The 22,098-nt window shown below is 36.8% G+C and overlaps 1 protein-coding gene across 2 annotated transcripts; it reads left to right on the forward strand.

Moving 5' to 3' along the window:
• The first annotated feature begins 4,229 nt into the window (after positions 1 to 4,229).
• Positions 4,230 to 21,188, forward strand: LOC141544305 (keratin, type II cytoskeletal 73-like). 2 transcript variants are annotated; one of them, XM_074270311.1, is made up of 9 exons: positions 4,230 to 4,682; positions 8,185 to 8,399; positions 8,808 to 8,868; positions 9,641 to 9,736; positions 11,291 to 11,455; positions 14,808 to 14,933; positions 15,649 to 15,869; positions 16,409 to 16,443; positions 19,989 to 21,188. In XM_074270311.1, exons 1-9 carry the CDS (start codon positions 4,230 to 4,232, stop codon positions 20,246 to 20,248), a joined length of 1,632 nt encoding a protein of 543 aa, XP_074126412.1. In that variant the 3' UTR covers positions 20,249 to 21,188. The 2 variants fall into 2 exon arrangements, with proteins under 2 accessions (XP_074126412.1, XP_074126413.1); XM_074270312.1 differs by lacking the exon at positions 4,230 to 4,682 and adding an exon at positions 7,652 to 7,768.
• Positions 21,189 to 22,098: the final 910 nt, after the last annotated feature.

Raw genomic sequence — 22,098 nt, forward strand, 5'->3', positions numbered from 1 at the left:
TTGTTAACTCTATTTACATTTTTAAAATTTAGTTTTAAACTTACAAATGAAATGAGAAGAGGAAAAAAGAGAAATTTCTGTGTATATATTAGAACATAAGAGAGGATTCAATATGATACAGCAAAGTTCCATTTCATGAAAACATATGAAATAGTTTTTCTACACAATGTTTTCAAAACAACCAAGATTTCTTTCTTTCTTTCTTTCTTTCTTTCTTTCTTTCTTTCTTTCTTTCTTTCTTTCTTTCTTTCTTTCTTTCTTTCTTTCTTTCTTTCTTTCTTTCTTTCTTTCTTTCTTTCTTTCTTTCTTTCTTTCTTTCTTTCTTTCTTTCTTTCTTTGTTGTCTTTTGGTCTCTTCTCCGTATTTTTTAAATTCTATTTTCATTTCTTCCTCTACCTTCCACCCTAGAGAAGGCTATAATTAAATAAGAATACATACACATACCTATCTATAAACATTCACACATACATACATATACACACATATACATATATGCAAGATAATATTATGCATATTTCTATTTTTCAGTTCTTTTTCTGGAGATGGATAACATCTTTCTTCATAGATCCAAGTCTTTCCATATTTTTCTAAATCTACCAGCTCATCATTTCTTATATAACAGCAATATTCCATCATAATCATCTTCTATCTGAGTTTTCCTTGCAATTTTCTGCTTTCCTTCTAATCAACTTTGAGAAATCTACAATTAAATGTGAATATGTCTATATACATAAAACACACACACACACACACATATATATATATATACAGATATGTGTGTATACACACATAAACACATATACATAGATGTAAGAAGATGCTATCTTTACATTTTCCTCCTTGGTTTCTTTGAAATTCTTGACCTTTTGTTCTTTCGAATTAATTTTAAATTATTTTACTAGTTCAATAAAATAATATTTTAGTAATTTAATTGGAATGGCAGTGACTAAATAGATTAGTTAGGAAAAATTGTCATTTTCATTTTATTGGTTTTACCTATCTACCCATGAACAATAAATATTTTTCAATTTTAAAAATATGACTTTATTTGTATAAAGAGTGCTTTATATTTAAGTTCATGTAGTTTCTGTGCCTGTTTCAGAAGATTTACTTACAGATATTTTATATGCTTAATTTTAGATGTAATGGTTTTTATCACCTTTCTTCCAAGATCCTATGTCCATTCAGTGTATGGAGACATTATTCTCTCCCAATTCTCCTTAAAAAGTGTTCCTTCTCACTGATTCATAATTGTGATTATGTCCCATGGCTATGTCCTGGGTCTTTTTCTCTTTTCTTTCTGTATTTTTCATCTTTACCAGCATATCAGCTCCTAAGATTTCCATTTTCCTCTCTATTCAGATGAATCCCAGAACTTCATATCTAGTTCTAGCATCTCTCTTAAGGCCCAATCCCACATTATTTACCACTTATAAGAAATTTCAAACCCTTGATACATATCAAACTTAATATGTCTGAAATGGAACTCATTTTCCTCTGAAGAACCACTTCTCTGCAAACATCCTTATTATTTCAAGGGTTCTACTATCCTGCTTATTCACTTTTACAAGCTGGATGCCATCTGTAACTCTTTTCAATTGCTCACTCAATATAGACAATTGATTGCCAAATCTTGTCATTTCTATCTCCGTAATAATCATTATCAGTGATGAGATACTCACCACCTACTGAAGCAGCTTATTTCATTTTTTGTTTTCCACTGTTAAGAAGTTTTACCTCATTTAAAGAAGAAAGCTTTCTATTTATACCTTTTTACTCACTGTTATTAGTCCTGTTTTTAGGAGCCAAAAAGGACAAGTGTGAACTCTTTCACATTAGAGGTCTTCAGATTCTAGAAACTATTTATCAGATCACTTCTTCCCCAATTAATTCTCCCAAGCTAAGCATCCCATATTCTTCCCAACAATTTTTCTGCAGCATGGATTCTATTGCCTTTATCATCCCATTTGCTCTCTATAATATATGTTCTAATTTATCAAAGATTTTCCTGAAAGCTAAGTCCAAAAATGAACATACCACTGTCGATTCATACTTCCCTTGCAAGTCACAAAGTCAGATAGACAGATACACACACACACACACACACACACACACACACACAATAATACAGCACAGTGCTTTTTTTTAGCATAAATTCTTAAGTAATACTCTTGGATAGTTATGTTTCTTCTGTCCTATACTAAAGCATTTAAAAAAAAACTAACTTATAGAATTTGCACATTTATGTAGGCTTTAGCTGATTAAAGTTCATATCCTAGGCATGAATAAGCTCCTGATTAGGTTTTATTCTTAATCCTACCTCTAAAGATCTTTTGGCAACCAGTAGATTGATTCAGTCATTCACTATTCCTCCCAGCCTTGTGCTATCTCCTCATATTATATATGATCATACTTCATTTGTAGCAGACTTCTTTTTTAATTATATAGTTTTTAAAATTTTAAGTAACATTTTATTTTTCCAAATACATGTAAAATAGTTTTCAACATTCATTTTTGTAAGATGTTGTTTTCCAAATTTTTCTCTCCCTTCTTTACCCCCCATACTTTCTAAGACAGCAAGTAATCTGATATAGTTTGAATATGTGCAATTCTTATAAACATATTTCTATATTTGTCACATTGTGAAGTAAAATGGAAAGAAAACAATGAGAAAGAAAGAAACAAACAAAAAGGTAAAAATATTATTCTTTGATCCACATTCAGTCTTCATACTTCTCCTTCTGAATGCAGATAGCATTTTCCATCCCAACTCTATTGGAATTGCCTTAATTCATCACATTGTTGAGAAGATTCAAACCCATCACAGTTGATCATCACATAATCTTGTTGTCACTGTATACAATGTTTTTCTGGGCCATTTATTTCCACTACACAGAGAAGGTGCAGGCCTGGGCCACATCTGGGGACAGAGCAGAAATTGATATTGTTGATAAGCAAAGCCTCAAGTACTGAAGGGAATGGGGTGGGAAGACATGATTCCAAGAATGGAGTGAGTGTCTCTCTGGATGGGGCTCATCAGAGAAAATTGTCTAGAGGAGGCCACTTAGCAAAGAGTTTCTAAGGAGGAAAAGGGAAAGGAACATCATTTTAAGTGAGGAGATTGTTTTGTCCATGGTCTGGAGTTTGCAGGGCAGAAATTAGTAAGTCAACGTTATGCAGGTTAGCTTGTTCAGTGAAGAGTGCCTTGAGAAATGATGTGTGTGTGTGTGGGTGTGTGTGTGTGTGTGTGTGTGTGTGTGTGTAGAGGTAAAGGATGAGGTGGACAGTTAATGACAAACCTTGAAGGCTAGGATACAAGAGTTTGACTTTAAAGGCATACTCTCTGGTTGATATTTTATAATAAAGTCCTTAAAACATTAGCAATCAATTAATTTTGGAAACCCTGCTGTAAAGCTTTCAAGCTGTCATGATACATTGTGGAATTAACTGTAGTTTGTATAGGACTGTGCATATGCTATGAGATATGTGCTATTATAATTCCCATTTTATGAATTGGCTGACACTTGGGAAGATTCAGTATCTAATCTACACATGGGTATGTCCACCTTCAAGACTGGTGTTTTTACCCACTTCTTCTCTCCTGCCCATTATACAATACTTTTCCTTAATATTGTGACATTGAAGAGTATGTCTGTATGGGTTTTGTTAACCTCTCATCATGGTCTCCATGAGAAAAGTTTTTGGAGTTCTTGGGAAGGCAAGCCTGGAGATATATTTCCTAACCACATTAAAGAGGTACATTCAAGGATCCTGCACTACTAGCCCATCTGATCGAGCCAGCTAGTCCACAGATTACTTATCAATGAAATTGTAGATTAAGAGTCTCTTTTCATACCTCTTTCAGACTAGTCGGTCTCTCTCCCCTCCCCATTCCTTCTCAGCAGTCCCTGTTGAAGAATTATTGAGGCCAAGAAAAATCCCACAGTCCAGATCCTTCTAGAGATAACTCAGCCTGGGCTAATTGCAGTCACTTAATGAGATAAAATCCAAATTACATGAGCAAAGTTTGCAAGCCAAGCAGTTTGGGGGGTTTCATGTTATTTATTTGGTGTCTCTGATTTTGTTGGGAGAAAATGACTTCTTGCTTGAAGGCAAAACAAACCCCCAAATTAGGGAAATTACTCCTCTATAAAGGGGAAATGTTAAATCAGTCTCCAAAGAACTTCATCTCTGCTCAGGTTTAACTACCACTTTTTCCACCCAGCAGCATGAACCGTCAATTCACATACAAGTCAGGAGCCCCCACCAAGGGAGGCTTCAGTGGCTGCTCAGCAGTGCTCTCTGGGGGTCCCAGCAGCTCATCTTCCTACCGGGCAGGGGGCAAAGGACTTCAGGGTAGCTTTGGCAGTCGAAGTCTCTATAGCCTGAGAGGAACTAGGAGCATCTCTCTCAATGTGGCTGGTGGGAGTGGGAGAAGTGGGAGCTATGGTTTCTCTCGAGGTAGGGCTAGTGGTTTTGCTGGGAGCATCTTTGGTAGTGTTGCTCTGGGTCCTGTTTGCCCATCGGTATGCCCACCAGGAGGCATCCATCAAGTCACCATCAACAAGAGCCTCTTGGCTCCACTCAATGTGGAGCTGGACCCTGAGATCCAGAAAGTAAGGACCCAGGAGCGGGAGCAGATCAAAGCTCTCAACAACAAGTTTGCCTCTTTCATTGATAAGGTGGGTTGGCCAAGCTTCTTTTATGTTGCCTTGAAAATTACTCTTCATATGTAAAAGCCAGTTAATGCATGACCTATCTTTGCTTCCCATTTCATCTCTCTCTCTCTCTCTCTCTCTCTCTCTCTCTCTCTCTCTCTCTCTCTCTCTCTCTCTCTCTCTCTCTCTCTCTCTTTCGGCATTTTTATGTGTGGGTAGTGGGAGAAGAGAAAAATAAAAGGAAGCTAAAAATAAATTCTTACCCTTGAGTATCAAGGAGATAAAAGCCTCTCCCCAGGAGAGGCTGGGGAAGGATCAGGGAAAACAGAGCTATGGGTTCAGACAGATTCAGGGTCATGCTAAATGGTTTCTAGGCTTAAGAAATAACCCAATCTCTATAATAATTTCTACAAGCTAGCTTATAGAGGGCTTTAAAGCATTTTGCAAACATTTTATTTGTTCTTCACAACAATCTTGGAAAGTAGATGTTATTTTAAAGATGAGGAAACTGAATCAGAGAAAGGTTAAAGTGATTTTCTTGGAGGTGTTTCACAGCTAGGAAGTTTCTGAGGCAAGATTTCAACTCAGGTTTTCCTGATGCTAGGTCAGCACTCTATCCACTAAGTCAATTGCTATGTACTCTGGGAAAGCGCTCTGAGTAGTGTCTTCAGAAATCTATATTTGGAAGGACCTCAGAGTACCAGCACATCAATTCACCTGCCTGAAGGCATAACTGAAAAAGGATCTGCTCAAAACTCATAAAATCATGAAGAAAGAATCAGAAAAAGAATTCAGAAAAGCTTCTGATGGTGGTGGAGTCCTCACTATGCTTGGGACAGACACATGTCTGTAATGTCAATTATAGGAGGAGACTGGTGAATCTCTAGGATCTGGGAATTCTGATTTGCCATAGGGCTAAAGATGATAGACTGTCAGCATTGTTTGGCACTAATTATTGGAGAATACTCTTGAAACAGAGAACTTACCCTGGAAAGAAAAATGAAATTTCTTCCCAATTACTAATTTAAATAGTTCATGAGTAACAACTGCAGCTCTGATGAGAGAGAAATATCCTAAGAAAAAAAGTGCTATAGGATAAAATTATAAATAAATTTTAGAACATTTAGGTAAATTCTGGTTGATCAATTCAGAATGAGTCATTGAAAGAAATAAGAATGTTTGAGCACTTGCTTGATAGTTGAGACTAAGGTAAGAGCTTATCAGTCTACCTTTCCTGACTCCCATTCTCCTGTGTTACCTCCAGAGTGGGATAGGCTGGACTGGGAGGCTGTCCTGGGTTGGCATTTTAGGTGTTCTGATAACTGTCCACCAAACAATGACGGATGGTGTTTTTAAGACTTAACTTTTTTTCAGGAAAAATGATTCTACAATTTTTTTGACCTTTATTCTTTCCTCTTTTTCCCCTCCAATATCTATCTAAGAACTTCATATCAATCAGAAGATGCTCATGAAGCAATTGTCATTCATCACAAATTCCTCTTGCTATATTCAGTATCTTTTTTGAGGGGGTCTATCATGGTATATGAGGTCCTGAGGGACAGAGGCAATGCTGCTCACCTTTCTTTTTATTTATCTCTTGAGGAGAGTTCTTTGTGACTTGGAATTTTTAAGTTGATTCTATGGAACTACTTGCCAGGCATGTTAAAACTCATGGGATTTAGACCTGGAAGGGACCTTAGAAATCAATAAGTTTAACTCCCTCATTTTTTCAGATGCAAAAGTAGATTGGGAAAAATGAGTGATTCATTTAAGGTCACATAGGGCAATAAGCCCATTGTGAATTCATGCATGGGTTATGTATGGGTTGCACCAAATGACTTTCAATTCTAGAATTCAATGATTTATTAAGTATGGTCCAATCCATGGGATTGAGTTTATTTCCAATGATAGTTGACCCTAGTTTGTCATTCTCTGTTTACTAAGCATCTCTAGTTGTGGTGAAACATTGATACGTGGATCAATGTTGAGAACAGTTACTAGAAATGTCAAATACGTAAAGAGGATGAATCATAAGCTAAAACTGAGATTTGGTCATAGGAGTTATTGCTTTTAATAGAAACGCATTCACTGTTTGTCTATGATTCTGGGATTAGTACTTATTAAAATTTTTATTTATTTTATTTATTAAAGCTTTTGATTTTCAAAACATATGCATAGATAATTTTTCAACACTGACTCTTACAAAAGCTTATGTTTTAAGTTTTTCCCTCCCTCCCCCTCCCCTAGATGGCGAGTAATCCAATCTATTTTAAACATGTTAAAATATATATTAAATCCAATATATGTATACATATTTATACAATAATCTTGCTACACAAGAAAAGTCAGATTAAAAAGAAAAAAAAGAGAAAGAAAACAAAATGCAAGCAAACAACAACAAAAAGAGTAAAAATGCTATGTTATGAACCACACTCAGATAGGGTTAGTACTAACTGGGCAAGGGAAAGCAAAGTCATATTGTCCTTGTTTAAAAAAAAGTGAGGGCAGTAGGAAAAATAATTTTGAAGGAGAGAAAGGACTGGAATGTGGGCAAAAGAGAGAGAAGTTGTCCCAGGTAGGTGATCATATGGCTTTAGATCTGGAAGGAACTTTTGAGATTATTTAGTTTTCCCTTCTCATTTCCTGTAGTACTTATGTTTATAGTTTACTAAATTATAAATTCCATAAGGATGAAGATTCTGTCTTGGGTAAACTTTATGTCTCCTTTGGGGTTAGCATAATAAGCCCTTATGCTATAAGGGCTTTTTGAATTGAACTGTTAAGAAAGGATAAGATGAATTAGTGAGACGAAAATCAGAGAAATAACAACAGTAAACATAAAGACATTTATAAGCACTGAGGAACCAACGAGAAGGCCATTCAATAATCCAAAAAAGACTAGCTCTTCCTGTTTCTGATAAGTCTCTTTAAGTGAGTGATAGTTTTGATATCTTATCAACTTTCATGTGTGTATATTTCATTTCTCAGTTAGACTGTAAGCAATTTGAAAGCAGGGATTGGATCTTATGCAACATCCTTCCTTCCTCACCCACCCTCAATTTTCCACCATCACTAACATTACCATCTATTCCAATGTTTTACACATGAAGGTACTCCGTAAAGATCTGATGAATGAAAGAATGATTGAACAAATGATCAAATGGGAGAGTGAATGAAGAGATAAAGTTTTGGTTGTCAAATTTAATTTCAGATGCCTGTCACATTGGACTTTAGGAGGGATATGCTAGTAAATGTTTATCAATGAACTTTTCAAAAAGTGTATATGCTAGTAAATGTTTATCAATGAACTTTTCAAAAAGTATATATGGCCTTTTGAAATTTTAATCTGAATTATGTCTAGATAATCAACCAAGCAATGTCATGTCCTAATTTGTAGCAATTGCTGATTTCTGAGATAAATGCTTGAACTGAAAATGTAGCGATTGGCTCTTGCCAACTGTTTGGAGCTGGTGCCAGCATGTTCCAGGCTCCAAGCATCTCAAACCCAATTTGGTTTGGATTCTAGGTGCGGTTCCTGGAGCAGCAGAACCAAGTATTGGAGACCAAGTGGAACTTGCTACAGCAGCTGGACCTGAGCAACTGCAAGAAGAACTTAGAGCCCATTTATGAGGGCTACATCAACAATCTGCAGAGGCAGCTGGAGGCCCTATCAGGGGACAGAGTGAGACTGGACTCTGAGCTCAGGAACATGAGAGATCTCGTGGAGGACTTCAAGAAGAAGTAAGAAGGGAGCTTATTCTTATGGGAATGGGTCCTGGAAAGAGATCAATCCAGCAGAGCTGAGACTAGCCCTCTATGCACTGGGATATTTTATCTTTGTAGAAGGGAGACAATGAGGGGAGTAAGATCCGGTGTGAGACATTCTTTCCCAAAGATGTCCTCCATTCATGAAGGTTTCAAGATCGCCAGGAACACTTAAAAGAATTTGATACTAAGATTCTGTAATTTAGTATTTATTTACAAGATCCTAGAATAATCCTTCTAAATGTTATTGTTTGTGAGATAAAGAGAGGTCCTATTTTAGCCCTCCCATCAAGATGAGAGTGGACCACATATGCTCACTATAATCTTCATCTTTATTTTTCTTCATTTCCTCATCCTCATCCCTCCTCATCTTCCCAACCAAAGATATGAAGAAGAAATCAATAAACGGACAACAGCGGAGAATGAGTTTGTGGTGCTCAAAAAGGTGAGGAGGTGGATATCTATCAGTAACTGAAGTAGAAAAAATGGGAGGTGGAGGGAGGACAGAAGGAACCTCAGCTCTCAGAGGAAGGCACTAGATCTTCTGAGGGGATGTTACCTTTTCTCTGCTCTATTAAGCAGTAGATGGGTTTGGGAAGGGGGAAAGCAACAAAGGTGCAGTGATAAAACAATTACCTGGTTTATTTATCATTTTCAAAGTTCCATCTCTATGGTAAGATATAAATAAAACAAAGTCTTATACAAACACAATCTGTTTTTTTTAAAATTATTATTATTATAGTTACTCTGGTAAGCTTTTGATTATCTAGGACAGTCAAGGAGATTTTGGATGTGGGTAATTTTTGAAAAAAAATCTGTTGGTTCAGGGATGTGTTATTTGATTTTCTGGGACAGTTGGTTTACATTTTGAATCCTGCTTATCTGAGGCAAGGGCTCAAATGAATGTATATTTCCTAAGCACATGTGTGTGGGGTGGGTGGTGAGAAGAACCTTAAGTGGATAATCAACAAACAGATAACGGAAAGATGATTGAATCTTATTTAATTCTCATTCCTTTCCTGAGAGAGGGAGTGATTTGCCCCAAATCTAAGAGTGAGTTATGGCAAAGTAGAGATTAGAAATCAGACACCTTCCCACTGGTATAGATGGATCCAATCTGAACTGGCTTTGAAGGTTTGGTGATAGAGAGAAGGGAAAGTGTCTATACTTTTAGGAAATGAAAAAACCCCATCAGGGAATATCTGTCCTTGTTCTAGGATGTGGATGCTGCTTACACAAACAAGGTGGAGCTACAAGCCAAAGTGGAGTCCTTGGATGGAGAAATAAAATTCCTTAAATGCCTGTATGAAGGAGTGAGTACTTTTTTGTTGTTCCCATTGAGCTTCCCTCTTTCCTTTTCTTTCTCTTTCCCTCTCCTCACCTTCTTCCCTTTTCCCTTCTTCTCCATCCGTCTCTCTGCCTTGGTTTCCGTTTCTCTATCTTCTAACTCTCTCTTCCTTCTCCTCTTGCCTACTCCATGGAAGCAGTGAATCTGTGCAAGAACTCCCTCCAGCTCCTTCCTAAAACACTAAATGGGACTTCAAGCAATCACCATAATGCTTCCCTCACCTTCTTGACAATACTCCTAGCAATAATTGGAAAAGACAGTTCTTGATTAAATTCTATATTCTCTTTTTACTTTCAACTTGATATTCATTCTTTCTCATCCCAGCTATAATTCTTGCAGGAGGTAGCATCAGAGACAAAGGCAGAGGGAACAGTTTACCCTGGAAAGTCTAAGAATCCAAGTGTTCTCTAGTATGCACATTTAGGGGGATTCAAGAAGAAGAATATTGATGTCATGTATGTAGTTTTGGTCAGTGTTGGCCTTTAATGAGATCCAGCTTCAGACTTCCTTTGGTTTACCAAAATTCACTCCCTTTTCCCCCAGAGAGCTCTGGTAGTTCTTCTTGGCTCCAGGGCTCCCTCCCTTTTCACCCCCCCCCCCACACCCCACCCCACACACCACACACATACTGGGTGGGAAGAAGGTAGGTCCTCAGTATGTTGAATGTTGAATACTTAGAATATTCCACTGACCAGCCTAAACATCTTGTCATTCATGCCTTTCTTCCTGAGTACCTAAAGAGTGATAGTTTTTCTCTTCCCATTCATACTTCATCTCAATCAGTATAGCCTCAGTAGAAAATGTTTTTATGTTCAGGAATCACTGGGGAGGGTTGAACTCCTTTTGGTTTTCTTTGTTCCTACTAGATTCCAAGTCCCAGATTTCTCTCTGTGTCCTTCAGGGTTTAGGTCAAGGGTTGTCTGGATAACTTATGGTAAGCAGGTCAGGGTACCAGGTGTATAGGGCAATGAAAATCTCCAAGGCCACCATATAATTATTTTGTTTACCAGATATGTCCTTTACCACACATAGTAGCATATGTGAACAGCCTTTTCATTATAGGGACTTTATTCTCTGCTATCTTATTAGCAATTAAAATGTATCTCGCATTCAAACATTTTCAGTTGAGTTGTTTCTTCGATTAAACTATAAATTCTTTGGTCTGATATTTAATGTGCCCACAATCTGACTTCAATTTATCTGTCTGACTTGATTTCTTGTTAGTCTCCTTTTACATTCTCTTAGTCAGCCAGACTGGGCTGGTCACTGTTTTCCAAATCATGTTCTTGTCTTGCTGTCCCCCACCTTTGCCTTTGAAAAGCCCACTCCTTCTGCTAGAACATCTCACTCTTCTCTCTACCTTTTGAATCTAACCAAATCTACCTCATTATTGAAAGCTTCCCTAATGTTCTCAGTAAACTATCTTCAAATTTCCCCAGGTCATAGTATCTGAACCTTTCCTTTGCTTTTTGTGAAGTCATTTCAATTTGAATTTCTTCCTACTTCTTTCATCTTTCAGGAAATTGCCCAGATCCAGTCACACATCAGTGACACATCTGTCATTCTCTCCATGGATAATAACCGAAACCTAGACTTGGGCAGCATCATTGATGAGGTTAGGAGTCAATATGAGGAGACCGCCATGAAGAGCAAGACCGAGGCTGAGAACTTGTACCAGTCTAAGGTAAGTAAGACTGGAGCAGCCCCACTTGACAATGCTCCAGGCTGATCTGTTCTTTTCATGATCCCTGTACTAAGGTTCAAGACCTACTCTGTTTATGGTTCTGTCCTGGGTGGTTGGAGATTGAGATCCATACTGGGAATGTGTGGTCACTGCCCTGGGAGAAATACTAATCTGATTGGGGAGAACTGGACACATACTCAGTACACATCTCTAGGAAATATCTTTAGGGTTAGTTTTCTGATAGAAAGTCTCTAAATGTCTTTCAAACTCACTAAAAATAATTTTTCAATCATCTCTGCCACTATTCTCTTTTGATTCAGGAAGTCAATGAGAGGCAGCAGGATGGCCACATCAAAATTGTAGGAATCAAGATTGATTCTCTCTCTAGATCCTGGGTTGTGTGTGTGTGTGTGTGTGTGTGTGTGTGTGTGTGTGTGTGTGTGTGTGTTGGACTCCTTTGATTGAGTCTAGTGAAGACTATGGTGCCTTTTTTAGAGTCAAATTTTTAAATGCATAAAATAAAATATCAGATTTATCAAGGGAACCTTAGGCAAAAATATAGAGTGTCAAGTATAAGTGAGTTTAAGGGCCAATTAACATTTAGTAAGAAAGCTTTCTAGAGGAAGTGAGTTAGAGCAGGTTTAGAAGGCTACAACAGACATGGACTGTTAGTCTCTCCTGCTAATTAAAATTAATTGCTGACGGGGGGGGGGGGGGGGGGGAGTGTGCTATTTCAGCTGTGATTTGAATCTGCCTTAGTTCTCTAATCAAACCCAATTCTAGGGCTCAAGAAAGAGAGAGAGAATGAGTCACTTTGATCTTAACATCCCTAATGGTTGATGAGTGGGAAGGTAATTCTTCAGATAACTTGATTTCTCACTGGGAGACTATTTCCTAAATACCCCTTGGGGTTTATCAGACTCTTTCTCAAGAGAATTACAAACTATGGACAGATCTTATAATTCTTAGGAGACAGGTTGGTAGGGGAAAGATCAGAAGTTATGGATTTCTCCAAATCTAGGAGACAGTATTTAACAACAAGACTTCATTCCCATTCCCTGTCACCCATACAGAGGGTCAAAACTTTAAATCTGGGAGGAATTTTAAAAGTATAGCTTCCTCATTTTATAGATGATGTAACTAATCCTGAGAAAGATTGCTGTGCTTTGCCCAAAGTTACATAGTCAGAAAGTTTCAAAGGCAGTTTTACTGATATCTTTCTGACTCAAAGCCCAATTCTCTTACCCATTGTACCACCTCATCGTTCTGAAATCCACCTAAGGAGTGTGTAATGCAACATCTTGAGTCCTTGGGCGAATTATTTGTTCAATGGAGTTAGCTTTAGTTTTAGACAGATTTTTCTTTTGGATTTACTCTCTTGTTATCTTTTTTACATTTAAGGAAAATGAGGCCTATAAAAAGTGACTTGTCCAATATCGCATGGGTATTAAATAGAAAAGCTAGCTAAGATTTGAGCTCAGGTGCCCGATGTAAAATCAAAGTTTCTTGGTCTGTGCTGGGGAGGAAAGATTCATCTTGGGTTAGTTTCCAGATAGAAAGTTTCTAAATGTCTTTCAAAGTCACCAAAAAAAATTTCAATTGTGTCTGCCACTGTTCTCTTTTGATTCAGGAAGTCAATAAGAGGCAGCAGGATGGCCATTATTCACATCAAAATTGTAGGAATCAGGATTGATTCTCTCTCTAGATCCTGAGTTGTGTGTGTGTGTGTGTGTGTGTGTGTGTGTGTGTGTGTGTGTGTGTGTGTGTGTGTGTTGGACTCCTTTGAGTCTAGTGAAGATTATGGTGCCTTTTTCAGAGTCAAATTTTTAAATGCATAAAATAAAATATTCATATTTACCAAGGGAAACCAATTATATTGAAATCGGTGATTAAAATATTTCAAAAACAAGTTTCTGGACCATCACTCTAAAAGTAACCATCTAGATAAAGTATGGCTAGGAGGAGACACCCATCCCCACCTTGATTGACTAAAATATTCATCATCCTCAAAAGGTTAAGATCAGATAACACATGTAATATGTAGCTATAAACAACATCAGTGTAAGCTGTTATTATGATTATTGCTATTATCATTGTTGGTAGTAATGATAGTGATGAAAATACTAAGCAGACATATAGAAGAGGAAGAAAGTTACTATACCATCTGCAGGTGGGATAAAATCAAAGATCATGGGAAGGAGTTTCATGCTCTTGGGAATACATGGCCATTTAAAGAAGTCTGAGTTCAGAAGCATAAGAAGGTTAAGGGAGGAGATAGCCTGGGGATTAGACTTGTAGATAATTCACAGATGGAGAATGGAAAGTACTCTATATTTGGCTAATGAATATCAGAAGACATACTATCGGCATGGAATCCAGTTTATTTTAAACTATTTGTGTTATAAGAAAGGGAGCTCAAGCTTCTGTAATCCCCAGATCAAGATGATTGAATTTCAAGGTTGGATAAGTTGCAGAGAGTACTGAGTCCAACCCAGATCTAAACAAAAATCTCTTTTAAAACTCATGTTAAGTTGGCACCTAATTTTAGCTTGGCAAACTCTAGAAGGGGAAGGTTGCTACCATTTTCCCTACCTCTTAAGGCATCATTCCACTTTGGGATAGCTCTAATATCTAGGAGTTAGGAAGGTAGTTTTTTTTTTTTTTTTTTAACATGAAATCAAAATTTGCATCTTTTCAGCAGAAACTGTCTTTCTGTATCTTTGTCTTTATCACACTCTCTTTCTGACTTTTTCCTATCTCTCTCTCTTATCTTTCCTTTACTTTCTCTTTGTCTATTTCTTCCTCCCTTTCACGTGTACTTATTTCTCCACTACCATGATAAACTGTTGACAGCCTGAGTTATGGAAGTGATAAAACAGTTTCCTTCCTAATCACAACTTTATTTATTTATTTTTTAAAAAAAGAATCCTTTTATGGATAATTGTGAGCTTTATAGGGACAAAAGGATGTTTTGGGGTGTCTTCATTGTTACATTAGAGGAAATGGGGTGATTAATTGAATAGAAATTATTTGAGATGAAAAATAAAAACAAATACATATTATGAGCCAATGGCTTAATCACTTAACATTCTCTCAGCAAACATTAAATGTTTATGATGGAATACATTGTGCTAGATTCTAATTAAATGGAAAGAAAAATTAAATCCTTGCCCTCAAAGTGCTTATAATGACTGAAGGGATTGTTGCCAAAAGAGTCAACCTAAAAGTGGGACATACCCCCACAGATTTCTTCTCCCACCTTCTCAGCCCCCTAGGACAGTGATGCTATGCCATATATTCTGGTTAGCATCCCAATAATTGTTTAGGTCAGTGATACTGTCTTGGAATCCAGTTCCAGGAGTTGCAGCTGGCAGCCAGCAGGCATGGGGATGATCTCAAACACACCAAGAACGAGATCTCAGAGCTGAGCCGGCTCATCCAGAGGCTTCGATCAGAGATTGAGAATGTGAAGAAGCAGGTGAGTGCATCTAAACAGGCCCTGTCCTATTAAGGGTGTGAGGATGGGGAAGTGAGGTTTCCTGGGACCCAGAACCTAAGTTAGGAATGAGATGAAGTCCCCACAAGCACCTATTCCTTCATTTTTACTCCTTAGCTCTCTGAATCCCCAACAGTATTTCTTTTAACTCATTCCCTTCACTCAGCCTATCTTTATACTCAGACTCATCTTTCACATCCTTATTCCCTATCCTTCTATCTTCAATCTTCATATCTCTCATCTTTTCTACTTAACCCTATTCCTTTTCTCCCCACTCAGTCCCAAACTCTATGTTCATCCCATCCCTGTCTACTTCGTACATTCCTGTCACATTTTATGCTCAACCTGAGCTCCTACAACTTCCCTCTCCTATCTTCACATTCATCTTTGTTCTCTTATGCTTAGCCCTATGTGTCTATATTACTTGTTCTCCCAGCTCTGGTAATTAACCTCAAACTCTTAGGGCAGAAACAATTGGAAAATATTTTTCCATAAGTCTCCGAGGTCTGCAATGGAAATATTTGTCCTAAAGTACAAGGTTTCTCCTCTGATCATTCAGCAGTTACTCTTTCCCATCTAACTTCAATGAATAGAGCAGCTAGCTACACAGTAAATTCAATCTGGAATCAACTACAATGATTAATGATGAATGGAAAGGTGAGCTTGAGAGTCTTAGAATTGGTCCTTTGCCTCACAGTGCTCCAACCTGGAGACAGCTATTGCAGATGCTGAGCAGAGAGGTGACTGTGCCTTGAAAGATGCCAGGGCCAAGCTGGATGAACTGGAAAGTGCCCTACATAGTGCGAAGGAGGAACTGGCCCGCCTGCTGCGAGACTACCAGGAGCTGATGAGTACCAAGCTTGCCTTGGACATTGAGATTGCAACCTATAGAAAACTCTTGGAGGGCGAGGAGTGCAGGTGAGGGTGGGAAACAGCCTTAATTAAGGATCATTTAATTTAATCATTTAATTAATAAGTGTGGTTCATATGAAGACCAGTCACATGGAAGAAAATAGTAGGATTAGTTAAATTTTAAAGCAGGTCTAAGAGACAGGAAATGTATTTAGCCTCTTTCCTAGAAGCCAGGCTTACATACCAGTATTTTCATTGTATGAATTTAAATGTATCAGTTAATTCCTTAGGGTCTGTGTAAAATAGGGGTTTGGGACTAGCTGCTATTCAACTGTAACTTCATCATATTTTGTGATCCATTAAGAGAACTTAGCAGATGGGTGGGAGCCTGAAGATAAGAGATGGAAGTGAATGAAATCAGGCATCTAAAAGGAATGAGAGAGTTGGGCTTCCAGAGTTTTAAGGTTTTTAAAAATTTTTATGCATTTAAGTCTTCCTATCTGTTGAATGTTCCTATCTTCCTATTTGTTGAATGAGTTCAACATGACTGTCATTCTGGGATGCTATTCTGTACAGAAAAACTCATGCATATTTCTTTCTTACAGGATGTCTGGAGAGTACACCAACTCTGTGAGCATCTGTAAGTATCCTGAACCCTTTCATCAATTAAAATCAATTGATAAATACTTACTGAATGCCTGTGAAGACCTCCATTATAGGAGGTCTTCAAATATACCAGTAAAGCCCTCTACAGATTATTTCTTATTTATTTTGTGTATGGATTATTTAGATATAGTTTGTATATTTTTGTCCTTGAGAGCAGGGATTACCTTTTTGGTCTTTCTATCCCCAGTGTTCAGCCCAGTGCCTGGCACACAATTGGTGCTTAATAAATGCTTATTGCCTAACTGAATAGTTTTTGGTGACTCCTCAAACTTTTTGAAGCTTAATAAATACAAGTTGACTGACCATTTATTATTTTTTTAGTTATACCTTTATGGAATAAAACAAACACATATAACAGTACAATGTAAAAGATGATTGTACATGAAGCTGCAAATCTACTATGCACAATTTTTTTCTTTTTTCCTTTTTTTCTTCCTTCTCTGTTCTAGAGATAGCTGCCATTAAACACAAATATCTATATCTATCTATATTTATATATCTATACACTTCTGTAAAATTATTCTATGCGGACTTCTATTCAGTTCTGTCTCTGGCTGCAGAGAATTTCTTTATATGTTTTTTATGGTTAATTTGGGTATTTATAATGTCAAAATAACATTTGCTCAAAGTAATTCTTACTATTCTCTTAGTTTTGCTCATTTTGCTCTTCATTATTTCATGCAAATCTTTCTAAATTTTTCTAAAATCTTTAAACTCATCATTTCTTATAGCACAATAGTATTACATCACAATCACATACTCCAAGTTGTTCAGCTTTTCCCCAATTGATGAACATCCATGAAATGTCCAGGTTTTTGCCACTACAAAAAGAAATGCTATAAACATTTTAGAATTTATAGTTTTTTTCCCCTTTTCCCCTAATCATCTTTGAAGATATATCAAGTAGTAGTAGTGCTGGGTCAAAAGTTATAAGTAGTTTAATAACTCTTTGTGTATAAGGTTGCTTTCCAAAATGATGGGATCATATTACAATTCCACCAATAATGAATTACTGTCCTATTTTTTTCCACATCTTCTTGAACACTTTCCCTTTTTATCATTTTAGTCAATCTGGTAAGGTATAAAATAACATGTCAACGTAATTTTAATTTGTATTTCTTTAATTAATAATCATTTCAAATATTTTTATATGACTATAAATTGTTTTGATTTCTTCATTGAAAAATTACCACTTTTATGCTTTTGGATCATTTATCAATTGTGAAATGACCCATCTCCTTATAGATTTGACAAAGTTCTTTAGTACATTTTAGAAGTGATACCTTTATCTAATAAATGGTCTATAAAATTCTCTCCTTCCCCTTTCCACTGCAATTTTCCTCTTTCCTTCTAACCTTGGCTATATTTGTTTTCTTTGTACAAAACTTTTTTCATTTTTAAAAATATTTTTAATTTATGGAATAAAACATATACATAACTTAGTACAATAAAAACATGACTGTTCATGAAATTGCAAATTGACTATGCACAACTTGCTATTCCTTTCAACTATACAAAAATTATTTTGTAAATTTTTTTCCTTCTCTTCTTCCTATCCCCTTTCCCCACCCTAGAAATGGATATGATTAAACACAAATAGACAATTTATTCTTGCTGCTGGCAGTTGTACATCTCTCTCCTGAGTTGTCCCTTTCTTTGCCTTCTCAGTTTTCTTCTTCACTACTTTCAAGATTTTCCTGTTAGTCACTTAAGTTTTAGTGAGAACCTACTTTTCTCCAGGCATTTGTTTTTGTACTCTGAGAAAAAAAAACAGTTTAATCTCATGTCACGAGAGAAAATTCTCTAAGACTCCATTAACATGATAAATTTGCCAAATTTATGGGAGGGAGACAGAAAAATAGTGAACAGAAGTTGAGCAGATAGCAACATGAAGTTTTTTGTACATATAATCTGTTCTTTGTTTAAAATTCCCTCTGAGAGAGCCTTCTTTGAGAGCCTCTACAATCTACAGGAAGGGACAACATGCAGAGAAAAACTTGTCTTTTAGAAAGTGACTTTTTCATTAAACACTTCAATTCCCAGTTGCAATTACAAGATTCCAGAAAAAGGAATTCTTTCTCTTTTCCCCAAATCAGATAATAAATGAACTACAACAAAAAAACTTAGCAAGCCCAGACCAACATTCAGTTTTTGTAGATTGTTCTCAGAACAATTTTTATTATCAGCAGAGCTGATTTTTGTCTCTTTTTCACATGGGTGAGGTGTTCTGGTTTCCCCCCCAGATTTGTTTGGCTTAAGCCAATTAGTAGTAGGAAAAATCTTGGATCATAAGATCTAGGATGGGCCCAGTTGTCCCATTTTTTAGATGAGAAAACTGAGGCCTAGAAAGCAAAAGTAATTTACCCAGTTCAGATAAAATAGCTTAGTTGCAAATCAAAAGCAGGTTTTTTAAATATCTTCTCAAGGGTTCTCGCCACAGGACCACCACTATCTATTTCAATTATTGTTTTACTTGACTCTACCTTCATAATTGCTGAAAGAGAAGGTGTGAGGGAAGATTAATGATTAAGTGATAAGCAAAAAACCCCATCAATAAATATTTTATGATATTCACAGAATTAAACAAAAAAGTAGAGATGGGAACATAAATGCAGTGATTTTGCTTCTACCTTGTTAAATTTAGTATATATGAAATTTTCTTTTTGTAAAAACATATAATTTTCATAGTTACACATAAAATAATTTTTTACTTTTTGTTTTTAAAACTTTGAGTTTCAGATTCTCTCCCTTTTTCTTTCCCCCTTCTACACTGAGAAAGTCTATGTCAAGTTAGGCAAAACATTTCCATAAAAGTCATATTGCAAAAGAAACTATAAATTTCCCCTCCTCTCCAAAAAACCTTGAGAAAAATAAGTTTTTAAAATAATCATGCTTCAATTTGTATTCAGACACAATCATTCCTTTCTCTAGGTATGGACAGCATTTTTCAACATAAATCCTTCAGAGTAGGGTTGGATCATTGTATTGTTGAGAAGAACAAAATCCCTCATAGCTGATCATCCTACAACATTGTTATTACTTTGTACATAATACCTTTCATTTTGCATGAGCTCATGGAGGACTTTCCAGGTTTTTCTGAAAGCATCCTGTTCATCATTCCTTATAGAACAATAGTATTCCATATATGAATATTTCTTTTTAAGAAACCAACCAAAGTTTCATAGTTTCTCTTTCTTTTTCTGTATTGAAATATTTCTTTGTAGTTTTCAGTTTAAAAATGCCAGAATATTCACTTAAAGCTTAATTTTCACTAAATTTTAGAATATCTAATATACTGTAATAATGTACTAATTTGGGAGTTTATACACTTTCATTTGCTTGAAGAATCAACAGTAGTCTGATTAGAGATAGTTCATTGGAAGCCTTCCTGTGTTCTAAGGTACTTCCCTATATTACTAATTTAAATCCTTACTACTGTTCTGATTTCATTTTGATACACTGTCTTCCTGGCTTCTCCAGGACACGATATATAATTATCTTTTTTCCTTTTTTTTGTAGCTGTGATCAGCAGCACCATGGCTGGGAATGCTAACACAGGGACTGGATTTGGGCTCAGTGGTGCCAGCTCCTATGGTTTCCGACCCAGTTCAGTCAGTGGTGGCTACGGAACTCTTGGTGGAGGATGTATTATTGGCAGTGGGGCCTGCAGCCCGAGGGGAGAATCCAAGACCCAGCTGAGCAGTGCCAATGAATACAAGGACACCCTTGGGAAGATGTCTTTGGCTCTGAACTCACCCACCAAGAAAATGACAAGATAAACAGCATAGAACTAGGGTTAGGGTTGGATGCTTTGAGGTTCTACTTTCTGAGGGTCTTTCTTGCCCTTATGCAAGGATGGATGTTTCTCCTAATTGCCTTTTAATTTGCTTCTCCAAGAAGTTCCTCTCCTCTTTAGAATCCTCTCCTTCCTTTTCTTTTTCTCTTTTCCTTTATCCTTCAGTCTCGGCTTTCTATCTTGGTTTTTCTTGCTTGAAAACTGCAGACTTTTAGACACAGTGGTTGCCTTGTCTGCCCCCTTATTTCTACCCAGAACAGTCCACCACTCACAAGTGAAGGAAAATGCTTCCATGTTTATTACCCCTCTAGAGAAGATAGCCTGAATCATTGCTGATGACTGGGGGATTTAGAAAAAAAGGGAAATACTTCTGGGAAAATCCCAATTCTTAATGCTGCAGCTTCCATCTTACTTGTACACTGAGTCCCTGGTTCTCCTCCTCCTCCTCCTCCTCCTCCTCCTCCTCCTCCTCCTCCTCCTCCTCCTCCTCCTCCTCCTCCTCCTCTTCCTCTCTCCTCCTCCTTCTCTTCCTCCTTCTTCTTCTTCTTTCTTTTTTCTTCTTTCTTCTTCTTCAGAAAATTATTTCCCCCCCCAGAGTGAGGTGGAGTCTGATTGAAGGAGGTAGTTTTCAGAAAAGCATGCTGAAAGCAAAGTCCTTGCATATATAGAGAAAAAGGGCTCATCTGTCAACTGTAATACCTTTGCCAACCAAGAATACTACAGAAAATGAAAGGGGAAGCTCATGATGATGCTGGACAGCTCTAGTGGATGGGGGTTTTCTCAGAGAGGAGTGTAAACAAAAGGCCATATGCTATTGTACATATGACTTCATGATTTTTTCTCCTTGCTGCTTGATCTCTCTAATTATTATTTTTTCCCTTTCTGTGTTTCCCCCTTCAATAAACTTGACAAATTTAATGTTTTACCTGAAGCTTTTTCTGAAGGGTTTTTTATCTGCAGGGATTGGTTGGGCACTTCCTTAAGGAGACTTGACTTTGCAGGCTTAAGTCTTGCCCACTATCACCAGAAAATAATCCAAAAGGCAGGTTGAGTCCTAGACCAAAGGCACAGGTTGCCAATGAGCATATTCAGTATTATTATATTTAATGTTATTATTATTATTAATATCAGAGCTGGAAATGACCTTTCTTAGACTTAATGAGTCCAACTATTTTATTCTTCATGAATTAAAAGAAGATTTAGGGAAGGGAAGTGGCTTGGCAGTACAAGGAGAGGAATGGGGGATTAAAGGAAGCAGCCTGAAACAGTTTGGGAAGCTCCCTAGATTTTCAGTCAGAGGACTTGAGTTCTAATTTTGCTTACTAAGCATGTGACCTTGGACAAGTGACTTAATATTTTAAGTTACCTCCAGTTACCTTCTGTAAAAAAAAAAATGAGGGCAGTGGATTAGAATCTAGGGATTCTCAAACTTTTCCATAGTGGTAGAACTTTTCAGTTTAACTCTTGTAGAAAAATCTTCTAAAATTAATATTACTTAAAATCCTATTAACAACATAAAATTCATTTAAAAAACCTACATTTGGGGAGTTTGGGGGTTCTCTCATATGAGCTATTCTAGTTTGTCTGATTCTATCAGAGTGTAGATTTAGAGCTGGAAGGAGCCCTAAGAATGATCTCACCTAATTCCTTAATTTTACAGATAAGGAAACTGAGGCTCCCAAATGAAACTTAGGTTGGGTTTTTTTTTTCCGGTCATTAAATAAGTATTTATCTATCTGGAAGTATGCTGGTAAACAACTGACTCTCAAGAGAAAAAAGGTCTACATGACACACATTCAATCTGCAATATTAACATTTTCTCATTTACTTTCT

This window comes from Sminthopsis crassicaudata, chromosome 5 (assembly GCF_048593235.1).
Source record: "Sminthopsis crassicaudata isolate SCR6 chromosome 5, ASM4859323v1, whole genome shotgun sequence".
NCBI classification, from domain to species: domain Eukaryota; kingdom Metazoa; phylum Chordata; class Mammalia; order Dasyuromorphia; family Dasyuridae; genus Sminthopsis; species Sminthopsis crassicaudata.